The sequence below is a fragment of the Leptonychotes weddellii genome, chromosome 10, assembly GCF_054177405.1.
Source record: "Leptonychotes weddellii isolate Sample4059 chromosome 10, ASM5417740v2, whole genome shotgun sequence".
Taxonomy (NCBI): Eukaryota; Metazoa; Chordata; class Mammalia; order Carnivora; family Phocidae; genus Leptonychotes; species Leptonychotes weddellii.
This window is the reverse complement of record NC_138378.1, coordinates 18220753-18240680: the sequence shown is the minus strand read 5'-3', so window position 1 is coordinate 18240680 and position 19928 is coordinate 18220753. Positions and strand designations below refer to the sequence as shown.

General features: G+C 43.7%; 1 protein-coding gene across 3 annotated transcripts in view; it reads left to right on the top strand.

Annotated features, from left to right (window-relative positions):
- Window positions 1-5544: 5544 nt before the first annotated feature.
- Window positions 5545-19928, top strand: part of DHX35 (DEAH-box helicase 35) — a 65101-nt gene continuing 50717 nt past the window's right edge. For all 3 annotated transcript variants that reach the window (XM_006734349.3, XM_081832800.1, XM_081832799.1), the window contains exons 1-3: window positions 5545-5692; window positions 10319-10452; window positions 15122-15214. In XM_006734349.3, the coding sequence (XP_006734412.2) occupies window positions 5653-5692; window positions 10319-10452; window positions 15122-15214 (267 nt within the window). In that variant the 5' untranslated portion in view covers window positions 5545-5652. The remainder of the gene's footprint in view (window positions 5693-10318; window positions 10453-15121; window positions 15215-19928) is intronic.

The window sequence follows — 19928 nt, the reverse complement described above, 5'->3', positions numbered from 1 at the left end:
GTGTCAGGGTCATGCCCTCCTTAGTGATAGGAATGTCGGTGTTACTATCTGTATAGTTTGAAGGAGGGAACTTGCCAGCAACTGCAGGTCTTTTCATGTGCCTCTCTCTGCTTGTCTTTTCTTCACAGGAAAAGCTTGAGCTATTTAAACAAGGAACTTGGTTCTCTGCTGCGCTGCCAAAGGCGGCCTTTGTGTGCGTTCCTGGATTCAGCCCTAGTATTAACTCTGGTGGCCCCATGGGCCTAATTTCATCAGATGGGTGTATTGACAATGATTTAGCAATCTCATATCCTGGAGTAGTGGCAGAAGAGGACACTGACAATTATCCCAGATTCCAGGTCTGGTGGCAGGCCATGCAACTGGTTTCTACACCCTGCTAATCAGGGTTGGTATGGCTGTGGAATCCTGTTTTTGTCCAGTCTCGTTTGTGTGGACAGACCAAAGGAAGAGAATTAAAGGGTGGCCTCCTCCTTCTGATTTGGCCAAAGCAAGAAAGATCTGTCACAGGGGAGGGTATCGTCTGCCACATAGGCACATGCTGATGCACTGGATCATGAGCATGCCTGTGGGTTTTCATGCATGCCCTGGTCCCCAGGCTGGTCCCCAGGCTGGTTATTTGCTGGGTTCGTGCCTTAGTCTGGGCTGTGAAGCCGGCCAGACATCCAGTTCATGTCCGGTTGTAAACAACTCGGTCCTAAGCCTCACACAAACATATAGTTGGTTGAAACCAGTTGCAGATTTAGATCATTTCCTATGTTCTGTCTTTGACCCTCGCAACAAAGTAGTGCTGGGACAGCTGTTATTCCCAATAGTCGAGCAGAGAAACAGAAGCTCAGATGCAGTGGCATATTTTAGGTCGCAAGGCTGGTAAAGAGTGACATAGGCGTGGAACACAGGTTTTTTAGACTGGGAGTCCAGGACTTGGTTGTACGAGTCTCTGCGGGAGGGTGGAGGCAGCACAGGGTGTACGTTGAGAAGTGGCAGTCAATACACTGATGAGTTGAAACTTAAAAGGTGTTGCCAATGATTAGAAATTAGAACAAAAGAAATATGGGATCCCAAGGAAATGGCTAGGTCTCTTAGCGTGAACAAAGCTTTTCGGGCATTCGAGTTTGGAAAGAATATCATTCCAGGGCATAGCTGGTCAAGATGAGGTCTGAGGACCACCTGCATCAGGGTGAGCTGGGTCCCTGTTTACAATGTCCATTATTGGCCCTGTTCCCAGGGGAGGGGAGGATGAGTAGGGCAGACTATTTGGTTCAAAAATGTTGGTTGCCCCTTCCTGGGAGAGAATTACTATTTCCTTATATGTCTAATGTCAGACTTAACCATTGCAAACTTGGCTGTAAATATTTCAGTATGTATCTGTAAAAGATCAAAACAAAAAACAACTCCCTTTTAAAAACAACCACAATACCATGATCCTACCTAAACAACTTTAATAAAAATTTCCCAGTATCATCAAATAGTGTTGAAATTCAGTTGTCTTGTTTTCCCCCTGCTGATTGGTTTGTTAGAGATCCATGCAATTGCAAGGTCAACACAATCAGACTGCAGGGTCGACATTCTTTTGAAACACTTAAGGAGTCAGCTGAAGAGCTGGCCACCCCACCCCCACAGGCAGTTGGATTGGGGAATATTTATCTTTTACTAAGGGAACTTGAGGTGACTTACAAGAAAACCTAAGGTTCAGGATCATGTAAAGGAAAAGTTACATGGAAGAAGCCCAGGGGTGGAGTGGAATGAAGCCACAATGACCAGCATGCTCCCTTGGTAGTCCACACGTTTATCTTTAAGTTTCTCAGTAGGCGAGGCAGAAAGAGAAACCTGGTCAGATCCACCATTCGCATTAAATCCAGGTTCAGGAAGAATCCTTTGTTTTTTTTAAAAAAGATTTTATTTAATTATTTGACAGAGAGAGACACAGCGAGAGAGGGAACACAAGCAGGAGGAGCGGGAGAGGGAGAAGCAGGCTTCCCGCAGAGCAGGGGGAGCCCGATGCGGGGCTCAATCCCAGGACCCTGGGATCATGACCTGAGCCAAAGGCAGACGCTTAACGACCGAGCCACCCAGGCGCTCCAGGAAGAATTCTTGATGCTAAGATCAGGTAAGAATTTCTCACAAGGATCTTATAAAGATGATACTGTGGGGGCTCCTGGCTGGCTCTGTCGGAAGGACCAGTGACTTGTGGTCTTGGGTCGTGATTTTGAGCCTCACATTGGGTGTAGAGATTTAAATAAACTTAAAAAGAAATAAAGATGATACTGTGAGGTGTTCAGACAGAAATGTCCTGATGATAAACCCTACGACAGATACTCTGAGGTGTGCCCAGACACTGAACCCACTAGGACAGTTGTTTAAAGCTATAAGTGAGTTTATATTTGGACGTACTCTGTGAGCATGGACTATGTACCTTACGTTGAATATGTTCCCATAAGCATCATTATGCTAGTTTCACTGGTGCCTCACGCCCAGAAAGATGCCCCAGTTTGCCTGGCAGAGTTCCAGTTTATGCCTGCGAGGGCCCCTCTTCGGTCAGAGAAGTGTCCTGTTTGGACAATAAAGCATACTATCATCCTATCTTGAAAGCACCAGATCTGAGGCCCTCCCCAACTGCATAGATGGGCCTTGTTCCTCAGACCGACATGACAGAGACTCCCCCTGCTAGCTGAGTCTCTTTCCTGGTGGATCCCCATACCTCTGTACCCAAGTCCTTGGAGCTAAGTAACACTTTTGCTTATGCTAATACATGTGTGAACTTGCTCATTTGTGTGCAAGCCAACAAACCAGACAGGTTTATAGATGTTACAAGTTTCAGAGGGCTACACCTAGACCCAGGGAGAAATCCCAGTGTCGTGCAATTTGGCCAAAGACTACCTCTTTTCAGGCTGGGGGACAGCTAGCTCTCTCTGCTCTGGCTTCATGGAGGAGACCCAAGGGCAGTTAGGATTCTTCTTAGGAAGCTAAGAGTTCTAGTGCATGAATCCAGGGATGGTGTCATGGACATCTGTTATTTCTGCTTTCTTCATTCCACTTCGGCTAATTTCACTCAGATGTCCCTCTGAGGAACTATTCTGTTTCCAACTCTTAGTCCATGTCATTCTGGTGAAGCTGACCACACCTGACTTGGGGTGAAGTTTGTGACTTATGTTTAAGTCAGTCAGTATCTCATATTCCACGGCCCTGGTGATTGGTTCAGGGATGGATATGTGGTCAGTCAGATACTTTTGCCAGGGATTTTCGTAAGGAGGCTTGATGCTAAGGATGTGATGCTTGAGCTGACATAGCCATGTGACACTCATGACAGGAGAAGGCAAAATGTTCAGAAGTGAGTTCTGATTTTTTTAAAAAAGATTTTATTTATTTGACAGGGAGAGACAGAGAGAGAGGGAGCACAAGCAGCAGGGTAGAGGGAGAGGGAGAAGCGGGCTTCCCACTGAGCAAGGAGCCCTATGCGGGGCTCGATCCCAGGACCCCAGGATCATGACCTGAGCCAAAGGCAGACGCTTAATGACTGAGCCACCCAGGTGGCCTGTGAGTCCTGATTATGTCCTATGTGTCTCAAGTCTGAACTACTCTTGGACTTTTTGAAGTATATGAGCCATTTTTTTGCATAAGAGAGAATGCATTGGGTTTTCTATCACTTATTACATAAAAGCCTTAAACTAGTACAAGGATGAAAACCCCTAAATCCTATGCCTCCTAAACATGGCCAAGATGGTCGGACTGGAAATGTTTCAAAGTAGAAAGGAACAATTAACTACCGTAGGCACAGAGAAACTTCTTTAACATTTCCATGAAACATAATTTTGAGGAATATTATCTTTCTGAAAAACCAATTATCATTCAGAAGTTGCAAAATATACCCCCATGTAACAAAATGTTCAAACTTTCACGGAATTGTTGGCAATGAAGTAAATAAATTCTGGATGCCATCTCAAGAAACAAGTTTTAATTTTAGAGTAATTATTTAAGGTCAATCTTTCCAAAAATAGTTAATTAGGAAGGATAAGATCGTCTGTTAAGACCACTCCTAGTTTGTGACAATAAAACCACAACATCAGCATCTAGGTTATTAGTTAGGTGTTTTCTCTAATAAAAGTATGTGAAAGCAAAACAACCCATTAGGGACAGTTAGGCTTTAGAACTTTCTGAGGCAGATTAACTAATTCTCATCTAAGAGAGCTAAGCTCTAATGGTTTTAAATGGCCTATGTGGGTGAAAAACCACTGGCTTGGGAATTAGAAAGCCTGAATTCTAGTTTCAGTTCTGATACTCAAATTAGCTCATTGAGTGTGACCAAGTCCTTTTAATCTCCATGAACCAAAGTTTTTTTCTCCCATAAAACAAAAGAATTTAGGCTAGATGTTGACTAAAGTCTCCTCTAGCTTTAAGATTATGATCCAGTAATTTGAGCATGGCCAGTCTACTGTCTCTTTGTAAACAGGAAGACTTCTTCACATAAGTCAGAGTAATCTATAAAATTTAGAAATAATAAAAAGTGGCATTTATTTCATTTTCCCTTGTATTCATGTATAAACCCCATTTTCTATACTTCAGCTGTTAATGAAAATAAGATAAAACAAGGAAGGATCAGTGCCATGAAGAATTAAAACGAAGTATAAAGCATGGTGTTCCTATATACATTACTCAACAGGTACTTTGTTATTGGGCTCTGAGTATGAATGTGTCATGATCTTTGTCCTTAAGAAGCTCCCCATATTAACAGTAGAGGCAGATTAACTATAGTTCAACTAAATGGTACCACAAAAGTGAGCACACAGGCTCTGAGTCTACAGAGGCGGAATGCTTAAGCCAGTGAATTTATTCTTAGAGCTGGCCCATGTAAAGATATTTTAAAGATGAATGACGATTTCTTGGCAGAGAGGTTATCATGTATTGAGCCCTATTTTTATTATTATGGAGATAAAGGAGATATTTGGAAAATGAATGTATGCATGTAAATTCTGATTTTTTCCTCCTGGTGGATTTGCTCTATTTAAGTTAAGGAGAGCTAACATTGACTGAATGCTTATTAAGTCTTACACTGTTAGGTGTTTTACATGTTATCTCATTTAACAGAACCTTTGAAGACCTCATTTTACAACTAAGATTAGATGACAGCTCAGCCTGAGGAAATGGGCAAGTTAGGATTCCAAATCACCTCTACTTATCCTCAAAGCTCTTGATCTTTCCAAGAGTATGCCATTTTTTATAACGAATGCAGAATTTTCATCCCTGAAGAAACAGGACGAATGCAGAATTTTCATCTCTGAAAAAACAGGACTCCCGTGCCACCAATTTTCTCCCAAAACTTGCCCTTCCGGGGGCGAACGGCCGACACCCGGCCCACGCCGTGCTCCTGGAAGGGCCCCCTGGAACCCTCACGCACCACACTGAAAAGCTCGGCGAACGCCACCCTCTTTCCCCAATATGGCGGGGCCGGTCACGTGGTCAGCGCGCGGGGCCGGAGCGCTCTTGGAGACCGCCGTAGGTCACGTGGCTGGGGGGCGGTGGCGACCACGGGGGCGTGGCCGTAACTCCGCGGCAGCCTCCTGGGCCGAGGCTCCTCGCGGGCCACGCCCCCCGGCCCCTCCGGGGGCCCACGCGCAACGGAGGGGTGGAGTCTCCCTCGTGACCTTTCACCCCAGCATGGCTGCGCCCTTGGGACCGGTGAAGTTCTGGCGACCCGGTAAGGCCTTTAGAGAAACGTTGGGCAGATGCGGCGGCCTGACTTTGGTCTTGGCTCGGCAGCCGGCGCCCTGGGGCCTGCGGACCTGCTCGCAGGCCTGACCTCGGCGGGCTGGCCACCGCCGCCTCAGAGCTGGTGGGCTCTGCGGCTCAGGCGCCCACGGTGGTCCCGACAGATTCGGGCGTCCGCCCCCAGCCTGGGCAGAAACTCTCTGCGTGACCTTGTTCGAGTCTCAGCTTCCCCGGGCCTCGTTTTCCTCACTCGTGATCCCTGCCTTGCCCAACGCTGGGGAAGCGCTGAAGCGCCCACGCGTGTCCTGTTACCGCCCTGGGGCTACGCTGGGGCCGGACGGGCGGTGCTGCTCAGGGTTTAGGAGCTCAAGCTGTGGAATCGGGTTGCCTGGGTTCGACTTTTCGGCTGTGCCCTATAGTAGCAGAGTTCCTTTGGGCAAGTCACTTAATTTTCCTGAGCCCTAGCCTCCTTACCTGTGAAATGGGTAGAGTAATAGTAATCCTGTGGGCTTGAATAACGAGTACGGCGCCTTGTCTGACCCCAGAGTAAGTGCTCATAAAAAAGGGAAAGTGCCTTATTTTGTTTTAGGGTAATTCTTGCCCATCTCGAGTGTCTACCAGAAAGTGACCACCCTCCTTCGTATTGGCTGTCACCCACTTCCCTCTGTCAGGGAAACACGAATGTTAGTCACAAAATGCTTTGATGTGTTTTGTTTCTTCATTCATCAGGATTTTATTGAATGTGTACTTGCCAGATCCTGCTAGATGCCTTACTTCCTCCCCTTCCGTCAGTTTCTTGTGAAAAACAAAAGTTTCTTAACAGTTAACCAGCTTATGTTTTTCCACCACTTGCACCTCTGCAGGTCTGGGTGTGCAAAGTATATTGCAGCAAAAATGAAACGAGACGGAGACGGTAATAGGGGGAAAACTTTTAAATGGTATTTTAAAGTTTTGCCCTGAGATGCTAACCATGCATATACTTGATGTGGGAGATAAGCCCAAGCAAGGGATGTGTTAATTCTTTTTAAAAATCTGTAGTTTGTCCCTTAATGACAGTTTTATTCAGTATTTCAAATCATTAGCCAGTTATCCATCCTGAATTTTATTTGCAGCCAGAACTAAGATCTCATTAGGTGATGAGATACCCTCTATTTTACTTATTCAAGCCTTTAATAACAGGTCAAAGTGTTAAGTATAATAAAGGCATGAATGAATTGTTGCAAATCAGAAGAGGAAACTATTTTGGCTAAAGAACATGGGGTTACTCGGAGAGTTCTGTTCCATTATTTAAATAGTTCCTTTGTTGAGGGTATACTTATTGAGTGCCTAACCTTGTGATCAGGCGGCAAATATAGATGACCAGGCTGCTGCTCTGCTCTCAAGATTTATTCTTTCTTTCTCTCTCTGTCTCAGTTATGATATAAAGTTAGATACCCTTTAGAAGAGATATTATGAATGAGGCAGAAAGAAGTGGTGGTAAGGGGGATAGGTTCTATAAGTCAGACTGTAAAGCTATCCTTGACTGCCATATTTACTAGCCTGGTGACTTGGCAAAGTCACTTAAATGCTCAGAATCTCAGTGACCTTATCTGTGAATTGGACAGAACAACACCTACCCAAAGGATTGTTTTTTTTTTTTAAAGATTTTATTTATTTATTTGACAGAGAGACAGAGATCACAAGTAGGCAGACAGGCAGGCAGGCCGAGGGAGAGGGAGAAGCAGGCTCCCTGCTGAGCACGGAGCCGCATACGGGGCTCGATCCCAGGACCCAGGACGCTGAGATCATGAACAGAGCCGAAGGCAGACGCTTAACCCTACTGAGCCACCCAGGCGCCCCTACCCAAAGGATTGTTTTGAGGATTAAATGAGAATACATGTAAAGCTCTTAGTACTAGATACATATTAACTATTAGAATTACATAGAGGTATAGAAGAGAGGGAAAGATTGAATGTGTGGATAAGAAATACTTCATAAAGATAGTGATATTTTTGAGGTGAACAGTGAAGGCCAAATAAGGTTTTGTTCCTTGGAGAGGTAGGGGTATGGAGCTCTGGGCAAAGAGAGCAGCCTGACCATGGCAAAGTGGGATGTGTGCCTCAGGAATGTCCAAAAAACCAAAGTAATTGAGTAGCGAGATGGTGTTAGGTGATAGGGTACGTTTTGGGGTGAAGCAGGAGATAATGCTATTCTGTTTCTAGTTCATTATTTAAAAAAAAAAATGCTGGTCATGACCCCACTACATTCATTTCATAACCCACTAATGGGGCATCACTCAAATTGAAAAACTGAATTGAAAAAATTGAAATTAGAGGGAATGCTGGGTGGGGGTGGGGGTGCTGTTGTCAGCCTTGTTTTGTAGGTGGAGAAATGAAGGCATTTGTGGTTTGCAGGATTACAAACTTGTTACTCCCTTAAGTATAGAGAATGTTCCCCAGGGAAAGGCAACCATAGGCAGTCAGAATGGACCGTGGGATGTATGTAGAGGGGAGGCAGTCCTGGTTTGGCTGAATGAAGTCTTTTGTAAGGAGGAGACATACTCCTTATTGACTGACATTAGCTCTAAAACATCTCATGACAGAATATACTGAGGTGGACTTGGCTGTAGGCTGGAGACAGGCAGGGGAGGGGTAGTAAAGAAGACACCTGGGTAGATGAAACCCTGGTGTGGGAGGAAGCAAGAGACCTTGCAGGAGCAATGCTATTGCTAAGACAGGCTGGAAAGGTTTAAAACGTGTTTTGAAAAGGAGGGAATTGGTGACAAAAACAGCGGATGAGGATGAACTATTCTTTGCAGCAGTTTTCTTGGGGAAGGGTTACAAGAAGTTATATAGATGTGGCAATAATAAGGGAAGAAAGGAAAGGAGACCTGCCTCTTTGAGCACAGGCTTTGTTCCAGGTCCTGTTCTATCTTTTATCTTGTTGAAAGGAATGTCAGCATTTTGGCAAAAACAATATAGCAGTGCCCCACTTAAATGATTTTTGGCAATCTTGGACCTCTGGAACACAACTATGTTCCTAGAAATAAGTGGAAAAGGGATTAGAGATCTGTGACAATGACTCTAAACTTAGCTCTAGGGGGTCTATGGACCACGAGCATTTTCTGTCCTGATACATTATATTCTGATTATTTTTCAGGAGAGGGGTCCATAGCCTTTATTAGATTGTCAAGGGGTTTGGGACCTCCAAAAAATGTAAAAATAAATCACTGGGCTAAAGGTGCTTGTCATAAAGCCCCTGTAATTTCACATGGCATCAGACCCTGAGTTCAGAAGATCTGGGAGATGATAGTTTGGGGTAATCACTCCTATAGTGCCCCCAGCAGAAGGCTGTGTGGCCTGTGTTTGAACTTCCAGGGAAGGTTTTTAAGATTCACAAAGGCATTACACCCCAGTGCTCAACAGCTCTAGCTTTTGAAAATAGCTTCCTTGTGTCCTGTTGAATTCCAAACCCTGTGTCACTTATTACTCTTAGTTCTGTCCAAGGCCTACACAGACAAATTGGCGCGAAAAGTTCTGGAAGCTGATTGTAAAAATTGAACCCATGTTCCTCTTAAGGCATTTTCCTTCAAAGGCTAAAATTCATGGTACCTGAAGAGTTTTACATGATGAGATATGGCTTCCCTATTCTTCACCGTCCTGAGCACCAGTTTGTCATTGTTCTCACCAAGCCAGCATTGTGGAAAGCTATTGTTTAATTTGCTCAGCACGGTGGTTTCTTGGAATGGTACTTCACACCCAACCACTCCAGTTCTGTGATTCAAAATGGGGGCTGCCGCCTCCCGCCTCCCGCTCCACTGGCCATGGTTGGTTGGATCAGGCTGGGCATTGGACCTAAGCTGGGGGAAGAGGAGCCTTCCCCCGCCTCCAGACCACAGACCACACACACACCGGGGACTCCCCGCCCCCCCTTGCTGAGTCTTTTACTTTCTCCTTAGCACGTATTACCACCTCTGCACAAAACTGTGTTATGGGAGGAGGAGTGAAAGAAGCAAGTAAGCCGCACGAGGGTAGGACCTAGCATCTGGAGTGTTCCCTGTGGCATCTCTTGCATTCAGTCCTTGTTGGGGAGCGAATGGAGGATGGGGAGTTGTGAGCCTGAGCAGCCTTGATTCCAGCTCCTACTGAGAATCCAAACTTAGGGATCGAAAGGAGCTGGTGGAGAGGCGCTGAGATGAGAGAAGGAGCAAGCCAAGGCAGCATTTGCGTCCCCGGGCCTTGCTGCCGTCCTGCAGTAGCATGTTCCTGCACCTCAGCCAGTTCCCATTGGGTTTCTGTCACTTGTAGGAGGAGTAATTAGAGTAATTAGTAGTAATATGTCGGGGCCAGACCTGAAAACATTGTCCTCTGGAATACAGTTACGAGTGGCTGGTTTGGAGCCCAGTGGGCCTCTCCTCTCTGTCCTTGATGCTGCGGTGAAGCTCTTAGGGGAGATTTTTGTATTCTCCCAGGTCCTTTCCTAGATGCTTTCCTGAAGTTAAAGTTTAGTATCTTCTAGTAGTTTGAGGTAAAATGCATTGCTTGTGTTGTATCTTCGCCTTGGAATTTGTAAAGTCTGCACATTTTTCTGTCCATTGGTTGCATCAGAGAATCTGAAAAAAGCATTTCTGTTACAGGTACAGAGGGACCAGGTGTCAGCATCTCTGAAGAGAGACAGAGTCTGGCTGAAGACTCTGCACCACCCGTTGTCTACAATCCCTACGCTGCCCTTTCTATAGAGCAGCAGAGGCAGAAGCTGCCGGTGTTCAAGGTACGCTAAACAAGCCTGTGCAGTCGGTCGGCCTGAAGCCGTGCGCGGTGGCCTTAGACTGGGTCCTGAAGTGAATCGTGTCCTCTTACTCTTAACGACTCTGTAGGACACAGTGAGCTCGGAGCTGCCCTTATCTGAGGGGATGAAACTCAAAATATGTGTGTGTTGCTTAACCATATAAATCTTGAAAGTCCTTAATGGTTTTTTTAGTTAGATGTTGTTACAAATTGAAAACCTGGAAGAGGGGCGCCTGGGTGGCTCAGTCGTTAAGCGTCTGCCTTCGGCTCAGGACATGATCCCAGGGTCCTGGGATCGAGCCCCGCATCGGACTCCCTGCTCTGCGGGAGGCCTGCTTCTCCCTCTCCCACTCCTCCTGCTTGTGTTCCCTCTCTTGCTGTGTCTCTGTCAAATAAATAAAATCTTAAAAAAAAAAAAGAAAATCTGGAAGAGATGGAATGACATTCTTTTTCCCTCTCTTTGCTTTTCGATTATGGACAAATTCAGACATACAGAAGAGTAGAGAAAACAGCACAATGAACTGCTGTGCCTCCAACTTCAACAGATTACCAGTGTATGACCAATGTTAGCTTTCTTTTTAAAGGCGAATTTCTTTAAACAAGACTAATTGGACATCTGAGGAGGTTTCTGTGGAAGAAGTTAACTCCCACTGACACGGTGACGGGATTTGGGTGCTTATTATGTACTGTGTGCACATCCAGCATTTGATTTTATTGGTCTCATGAAATGGACGTATGTTCATCTCACAAGAGACCAAAGGATGAACTAGAATTCAGAATACATTTGTTTATAGCCGTCATTCTCCAGTGCAGACAGACATGGTCCATGGGCTCACTTTTCTCCCTGTTGCCAAGACCACATGGGAAGGGGCACCTGGGTGGCTCAGTTGGTTAAGCGACTGCCTTCGGCTCAGGTCATGATCCCGGAGTCCCGGGATCGAGTCCCGCATCGGGCTCCCTGCTCAGCAGGGGGTCTGCTTCTCCCTCTGCCCTCTTCCCTCTCGTGCTCTGTCTCTCATTCTCTCTCTCTCAAATAAATAAATAAAATCTTTAAAAAAAAAAAAAAGCTATAGCACAATATCTGTCATATAGTAGTGCTTTAATATATTTTTAGTATGCCAAATATAAAACCTTTCATCATGAAGTAATCACAACGTCTACATTATATCAGTTCAATAAATAAAATTAGATTATTTATTAAAAAAAAAAAGACCACATGGGAAGCCAGATTGTAATCAGGAAGTGAGCTCTAGGCCAAAGGCCATTTAGATAGAGCTGAAGAATGTTTCATATAGCCCCCGATGAAGGGCGTCGTGCTCTCCCAGCCTCACATGATGCCCCTGGAATGACCCGAGTAGGTGTGGCCACCAGCACCCGTGGCTCACTCTTTCTCCTGGACAATGCTGGGGGAGAGCTGCCAAGTTCTCACACTAAGGGAGTCTCTTTGTCTAGACTGTGCTAATCATTCCTCTTCTATTGATATGTGCTTTCTCCAAATGGATTTGAAACAGAATCCTTCTTAACTTAGCCAAGTCACCTAGATTAGAGTGTTATGTGGCCCCAAACATTTTAGTCACTCACTGACATTTCTGGGTTTCTCCCTCAGGTGATTAACCTCATCCAATATGTGTGAATGTAAACCGGTTTGCCCCTCAGGAGATGAGATTATAGGTTCACCATTGCTGCCTCGCTGTTGAGGGACATAGTTTGAGCTCCGGTGAAGTATCAAGATTCTGGAGCTAGACTTTAGAGCTCAAACCCGAGCTTCATTGTTTTTGTGCTGTGTGACCTTGCTTCACCATCTGAGCTTCTGTGTTTTTATCTGTAATATGGGACTAATAGCACCTACCTCATTGGATTGTTATGAGGCCCAGATGAGATCATCCACATGGGGCATTTAGCAAGGTACCTGACATATTGTAAGTATTCAAGTACACAGATAATTATTATTTACCAAGTATTTAATTTTGGCCTTTCCTTGACTGTTTTTCATCATCCATCTGAACTTACAAGATACCATAAATGAAACAAATGCAAAAGTAATCAAGGTTTAACATTGATGGAAATTAAAATCGTATGGGTTATTGGTAAAAAGCAAAACAGAATTTAAGCATAGTTAGGCACTCATGAGATGTTAAAGATAAATCTAGGAGATGAAAAGGGTGAAAGGGACCCATTCACCAACCCCTCCCCCACTAAAACTAAAAGTAGCTTTAAAGACAGAAATTGAAACTAAAGGGGCAATAAATTTAAAGTTCCTCTCTTTTTCCTGCTGTCATTACAAGGCAGCCTTCTTGACCACCTCCCGTAGGCTGGCATTCTTGCTGGGGCTTGGACATTGCTATGGAAGGTCGTCCTCTCACTCCTTTACACACCGCCTCCCTGAAGCTCAGTTCCCTCCTCCGCACCAGCCCTTGGCCATTTCTCTGCTTGCGCCTGTGGGCGCTACTGTCATTTTTGCAGTCTCCAGACTGGAAATCTTGTCATGTCTCTCTCGAATGTTACACGTTGGACCTTCTTCGTGTGCAGCCCTTCCTATCTAGTATGTGAAATGTGAGTTACTGTCTTCAGTTTTCTTCTGCTTGGTCTCGTCTGGTGCAGCACTGACAGCCCAGCCAGCGCCCCAGGGACGGTGCAGACAGTAGCTCTGCTAGGGAAGCCTGGACTACCCGTCTCATAACTCATTTCCAAACCACACCTGGAGCCTTTTGTGGGCTCTTATGATGCCCCTGGAATAGAGTTTGTATTGTTTGCTTGTTTCTGTCTTCTTCCTTTTGCTTATGTTATTTCCCTTTCCTGGAATGCCTTATCTTGTTTCTGTCTGTATTCAGATTGTCTTTCTAGTTTTCCTTGATCATCTACCATCCATCCGTCTATCCATCCATCCATCCACCCACCCACCCACCCACTGTTGGATCTACATTCATAAAATACCTGCAAAGATCCCAAACCTTTCACCTTCCCCTAGCCAAAACGAAAGAAAGCACCAAGTCCAGGCAACTGACAAAAGAGTGTCTAGACTAGTCATTATAGACCACCTGCAGCAGGATCTGCTGTGGGGGCTTGAGAAATGCAGATTCCTGAGCCCCAATGTAATCCTACTGAATCAGAAACCCTGGGAATAGGGCTAGGAATCTTCATTTTTAACAAATATCCTAAGAGGGTTTCACACTAAAATGTGAGAACTATATATTTAGGCCCCAAATAATGCCCGATTCAAAACCCCAAAGCAGCCAATACTTTAGTGAGGCAGTTAGGCAGCATGTTCGCTCTCCCAGTCCTCACCACGTTGTCGGTGCCCAATCAGACGGGCCGAGCAGTAGTCAGAGTGGGGGAACTTGTCAGGGTTTACTTCATTCCAGACCAGGTATTTATGGAATACCTTCATGACTTTCCAGACCAAGTGCGTCTTTCAGCACATGTGGGTACAAAAATATACTAGGGGGCTAAGTAGATAGGATGTTGGAATCATCTCTTCAGTTTTCTGCTCACACTGAATGGGTAAAGAAAGGCTCAGTTGAAATACAGGTGTAACCTATGGGTGCTTTATTACGAACTTGGATTTAGAGGTAGAGGTGAAAGCATATTCTTTCTGTCTTTTTTTTCCCCAGTTAATAAATGAAAGAATTTGTAACTAGATAATACATAATTTGTACAAAATGTAAAGGTCTGTCTCCTTCACATCCTTTCTCCCCGGCCACCCTCTTCCGCTCCAGGAGATAATACAATGATCGGTTTTTTGTTTTGTTTTATTTTCTGTAAAGATAGCTTGTACATAGCATGTATGTATCCTTTCTTTAAAAACACAAATAATAGTGTATTATTTACACTGTTCTGCACCTTGAGTTCCTCCCTTAATGTATCTTGTTGACCATTCCATATCAGATAGACATTTGTTCTTTTTTTAAAATTCAATTAACATATAGTGTATTACTAGTTTCAGAGGTAGAGTTCAGTGATTCATCAGTCTTATATAATACCCAGTGCTCATTACATCACATGCCCTTCTTAATGTCCATCACCCAGTTACCCCATCCACCTGCCCCCTCCCCCCCGCAACCCTCATTTTGTTTCCAATAGATATTTGTTCTTTTTAATGCCTGAGTATATTCCATTATTGGAGTGTTTCATAACTGATTTAACCCTGTTGATGAACATTTAGACTGAAATTTTGGCTGTTATAAACAATACTTCAGTGAGTATGCTTGTCTATATACCTCTTTGTTCATATATATTATTAGTATGTCTGTAGTATAACTTCTTATAAGTAAAAATTTTGAATTAAAGGGTATGTATATTGTATATTTTGGTCAGTTACTGCTCTCAGTTGCACTTGTTTCAGCTTATATGGACACCGACACTGAGAGATGGAAATATATTTTGATAATTCTTTGTAAGATTTACTTTCCCTTTGGGCTCCCGGCTCAGTGGGGATTCTGCTTCTTCCTTCCCTCTGCCTCTCCCCCTGTTCATGCTCTCTCTCTCTGTATCTCTCTGTCTCAAATGAGTAAATAAAATCTTTAAAAAAAATTAAAAAAAAAAAAGATTTACTTTCCTTTGGCAAACAGCTCATTTCATAATGTTTAAATATCTTTGTTTAGATCTTTTGAGAACATGTATGGCTCTTTACAATGTATGGTTCTATTTTTCAGCTTAGGAATCATATATTATACTTGGTAGAAAACTATCAGACAGTGGTGATTGTTGGAGAGACGGGATGTGGGAAAAGCACGCAGATCCCACAAGTGAGTATGTACTTATATGTGTCTTTGCACTTACATTTGGCCAGAAGGGTTTTGTAACTTGAGAACTCTCTTTACTATAATTTGCTTTTTAAAGATCTTCTGTCAGAGAGAAAATATTCAACCCGACTAGATACTTTTTATTCAGCTTTTGGCTCTTGTGATTGATTACCATCGAAGTAATAGTCATCTTTGATTTATTATAATTCCAAAATAATGATTGACTAGCCATACTCTGAAAGGAACAGTGGAGACTCCTTCAAAGAGGTATAATGCCTGGTTTTTGTCCTCAAGTAGTTACAGTTGAAGAGGAGGGTGAAATGAATGAATACTGCTCTAGTTGTAAATAAAAATGGACTACCAAAGAATTACATGGTGCTGTGGAAGGAGCCCGTGTTACAAGGCAAGCTGCTGTCTGGTGTGGACAGAGGTGGACAGAAGGATCAGGAAAGGCCTTGTAAAAGAAATGACATTTGAAGTAGACTTTGAACGACCAGTGGGAGCTGGCCAGGAAGATGTTCTCATCCAGGGAATATTGTGGTCAGAGATACTGGGGTGTGAGAAGTGTCTGGGACTCAGCAAGAGTGGAAAGACAGGGTGAGGTCAAAGTGTGTCTTACGAGCCTTGACTTGGAGGGTGAAGAATGATATGTAAGTGGTCAAGGATGGGAGTCATTGCAGGTTTTTCTTTCCTTTTTAATGTAGATTTTTATTGAAGTATAAAATGTATATTGCAAAGTACTTATATCATAATTGTACAGCTTGATAAACTTTCACAAGTGAATATACATGTTTACCAGTCCCCAGATCAAGAAACGGAACAGAACATTACCAGAGCTCCAGAAGTCCTCTTCTGTCCCCTTCTGGTCTCCTGCCCTCTCTTCCTGCTTCCTGTGCAACACACAGGGGTATCTCTCATTCTGGCTTCTAACACCGTAGATTAATTCTGTTTTTGAACTTATAGAAAGAGATAATACAGCTTCTTTTGCCCAACCCAATAATGGATTTAGGCTGTGGCCTAGACATGGTATTTCTTAAAAGGTCCCCAGGTGATCTAATGTGCAGCTAGGGAAAGGTAAGCGGAAGGGAACGGACGGCAGTAGAGAAAGGACAGCGGAGCACATGGTGGCCTGGAGGGAAACGTGCAGGTGGTATCAAGACCATAGCACATTACTTGCTTCTTACAGACAGACACAGAACAGGGGCCATGTTGAATTACTGAGAGAGTATCAGAAGGCAGTAACAATCAGTACCACCGCCATCGTCATTGTTAAGCAAGTAATAAGTAAGTGCTACATGAAGTGGTCAGTTTGCACATATTAATCTGTTTAATCCTCAGTGACCGTGTGAAGCAGGTACTATCATTACCTTCCTTTTACAGTTGAAGACATTAGAGAGCAGTGATGTGGAGGAGGGAACATAGAACGGGTTGAAAGATGGGCCACATGAGGTGAGGTGGTCTGTTTGTTAAGGAATAAGTCTGTTTGGTTATTTAGTCAGCTCAACATAGCTATGTTATGTTACCAGAGAACCTGAAAATCTCAGTGGTTTAAGAACACAAGGGTTTATTTCTTCCTCCTCCTATGTGGTCTTCTTAGGTTGACGACCCAAGATGGCTGCTCCACGTGGTCCCTGGGACCGAGGCTGATGGCCCAGCTCTTATCTGGGGCTTGGGAGTCTTGGGGTAGATGGCAGGATTAGGAGACGGCTCAAGTTTTAGAACTTGTGACTGGAAGTGGCACTTCTGCTCACATTTCATTGCACAGGGCAGGTTTCACTGCCGGCCCGGGAGCGGTGGGGTGGCGGTGTGTGGAATCCTCCGACAGGGGTGGGTGGCAAATGTTTGGATCCGAGATACTGTACAGCACGACGATCTGGTCATTTCCCCCAGCAAGGCTTAGCTGCCAGGGAACAGAGGGGGCCTGCTGAGGGGCGAGTCCAGGGAAAGAATGGCCTGGAGGCGAAAGAGCAGGGTCTGAGGATCCAGTGGCAGTGAACAAAGGTAGTTTTTTTTCAATTTTGGAAGAGTATTTAATAGGTTCACATGGTTTAAAATTCAAGAGATGCGAAAGGACATAGAAAGAAAGATCTCTCTTCTGCCCTATCTTCTGATGCTCATTTCCTTTATGTGGATGCAACTGATGTCATTAGTTTCTCAGAGATTTTCTTACTGCATTTACAGAGAAGTGTGTGTGTGTGTGTATCTCCTCTTTTTAAAACACAGATAGGTGGCATCTATACGTGCTTTAATGTACCTTGTCTTTTTTCCCACTTAATGTGTCATTTTTCAGTTGCATAGATTGCACATAATTTATTTTACCAGTTCTCAGTTGATAGGCACTTAGGTTGTTTCCAGTTTTGTATTATCACAGTGATGTAATGAATCAATTTGCATATAATTTTGCACACGTATAGGTCTACTTACAGAATAAATACAGTAGTCATGGAGTTGCTGGATGAGAGGGCATATACATTTGAATTTAACTGCTTTTAAGGAACTGTGTTTTCTTACAAGCACTGTGGTTTTTGAATACATTCACATGGTACAAAATTAAAGAAGCACAAGAGAATAAATGGTGAAGAGTGAATCTCCTAAGCTTTGCTGGTGAAATTGATGAATAGGTCATTGTGATAGTAGATTATATCATTGGCCCGAATACCTGCCGCCCCTTGTATGGAAGGATCATCCTTCTTTCCTCACCACACAGTTCTTCTTCTCTGAGACCGTCACAACTTCTTGTGACGCTAATTTGAGTTACAGTCTAGGAAAATTGGACAGGCTGAGGAGCTGAAGGTCACGGCAAGAATGTGGAGCAGCTTTTTCTCAACGCACTGTCTTGCTGGATTTATATAATGTCTTTCCTTGGAAAAGTACTGCATGTTGAAGCACCAAACACCAGTTTTGAAATTTCACAAACTATTTGTGGAATCTAGCTGATATTTTTTCCCAGAGCTCTGTCAAAACAATGGACTATGAAAACAAGCTCTTTGCTACAATTTTTATTCGTGTTGTTTTTGATGGAGTGCTTCCTTATCCCACTCCTTAATGAGAAGACCAGATTTGGTGACCCTTAAAAAGAGTGAAGATGGAATTCAGCGTGACATCCACTGCCTTTTGATAGCTTTTGTAACTATTCCTATATTTTGATAGCTATTCCTGCTTTTGCAGCATCTTTAAATTTCCATCTGTCAGTGGTCATAAGCATGCAGGAGTCTGAATCACAGGTGTATCGAGGAGACTGGCTTCATGGGCAGGTTGTTTATTATGGAAATTTTTTTTCTTTCGCTTACCACTGTTACTAAGAGATTGACTACAAGTATGTGCGTTTTATTTTGGATGGTAGAATTGTGTCCTGGTTATGTGGCAGGGCTTTGGTTTGCCGAGCTTAAATCCCAGCTCTTAGATTTTTATCCAGGTCCTTGGACAAGTTCTGTGATCTCTTTGTTTGCTTATCTCTAAATTGTTGATGATGCTGTTACTTCCTCATAGATACATTGTGAGGATTAAATGGGCTTATGCATGCAAGGTGCTCAGCACAGTTCCTGGCACTTAATAACGTAGTCTGTGAATCTTAGCTATTATTTCTTGTAGTTCTGTTTTTGCCTTTGTGTTGATTGGTTGGTAGTGTTTTGTGTTATGTATTTAATCAAGAGAGAGAAACTTTATAGTTTTTATGGCAAAAACCTACATTATCTAAAACATGTTGTCCCTTACAGTTGTTTTTTTAAACTATTATTTATAGCTAATTTTGGGCTAACAGAACAGTTGTAAAAATAACACAGAATTCCCTTAAACGTCTCCCACCACTTCCCCTGCTGCAGTAATCAAAAGCAGGCATCTCTATTGGTACAGTGCAGCCACTGGGCTACAGATCTTCCGCATCTCTTCAGTGTTCTCACTGGTGTCCTTTTCTAGTTCCAAGATCCAGGACCTCCCGTTGCATTGAGTTGTTATGTCTCCCTAGTCTTCTCTAGGCTGGGGGAGTTTCCTCAGTCTGTCCTCCTCATCCTTCAGGACCTTGACATTTTTGAAGAGTGCTGGGCATTTATGTGATAGAACACCTCTCAGCTTGGATTTGTGTGATGTTTTCTCATGGTTAGAATGAGCTGGTGGATTTTGGGAAAGAATACCACAGAAATGGTGTGTCCTCCTCAGTGCATCATATCACGGGGTTTGAGATGCTGATGTCTGATTGCTGGCGAGGTTAACCTTGGTTCAGGTGCCAGGCTTTGCCCCTAAAGTTACTGTCTTGCCCTTTGTTGGTAGTTGGTAAATATCTAGGGGAGATATTTTCAGACTGCAGATACTCCCCTTCCCTTCAAGCTTTTGCCTCCTAATTTTAGCATCCCTTAGCGGATCTTGTCTGCAGCACTTACTTAGGGGTTTGCTTGATGCTTTTCTCTTTCCCTTTTTCCTTCATTAAATGGAATCCTCTCTAAGGAAGAACTGTCCTTTTTCCCTCATTTATTATATACATCAGTGTGGATTCATGAATATATATTTTGTTCCATGGCTTAAAATCCAATACTGTCTTTTTTAGTTTGTTACTTTGATCATTAGGAGCTCCTTTAGTTAGGCCCTATGTCCTTTCCTAAAGCCTTTTTTTTTTTTTAACCTTTCCTTACTTTCTAGTACTACAGGACATTTCAGGCTTGTCTTATAATATCCCTGACTAGCCCTGGGGTCAAACACTTCTCCAAGGAGCCCTGGTTCCTTT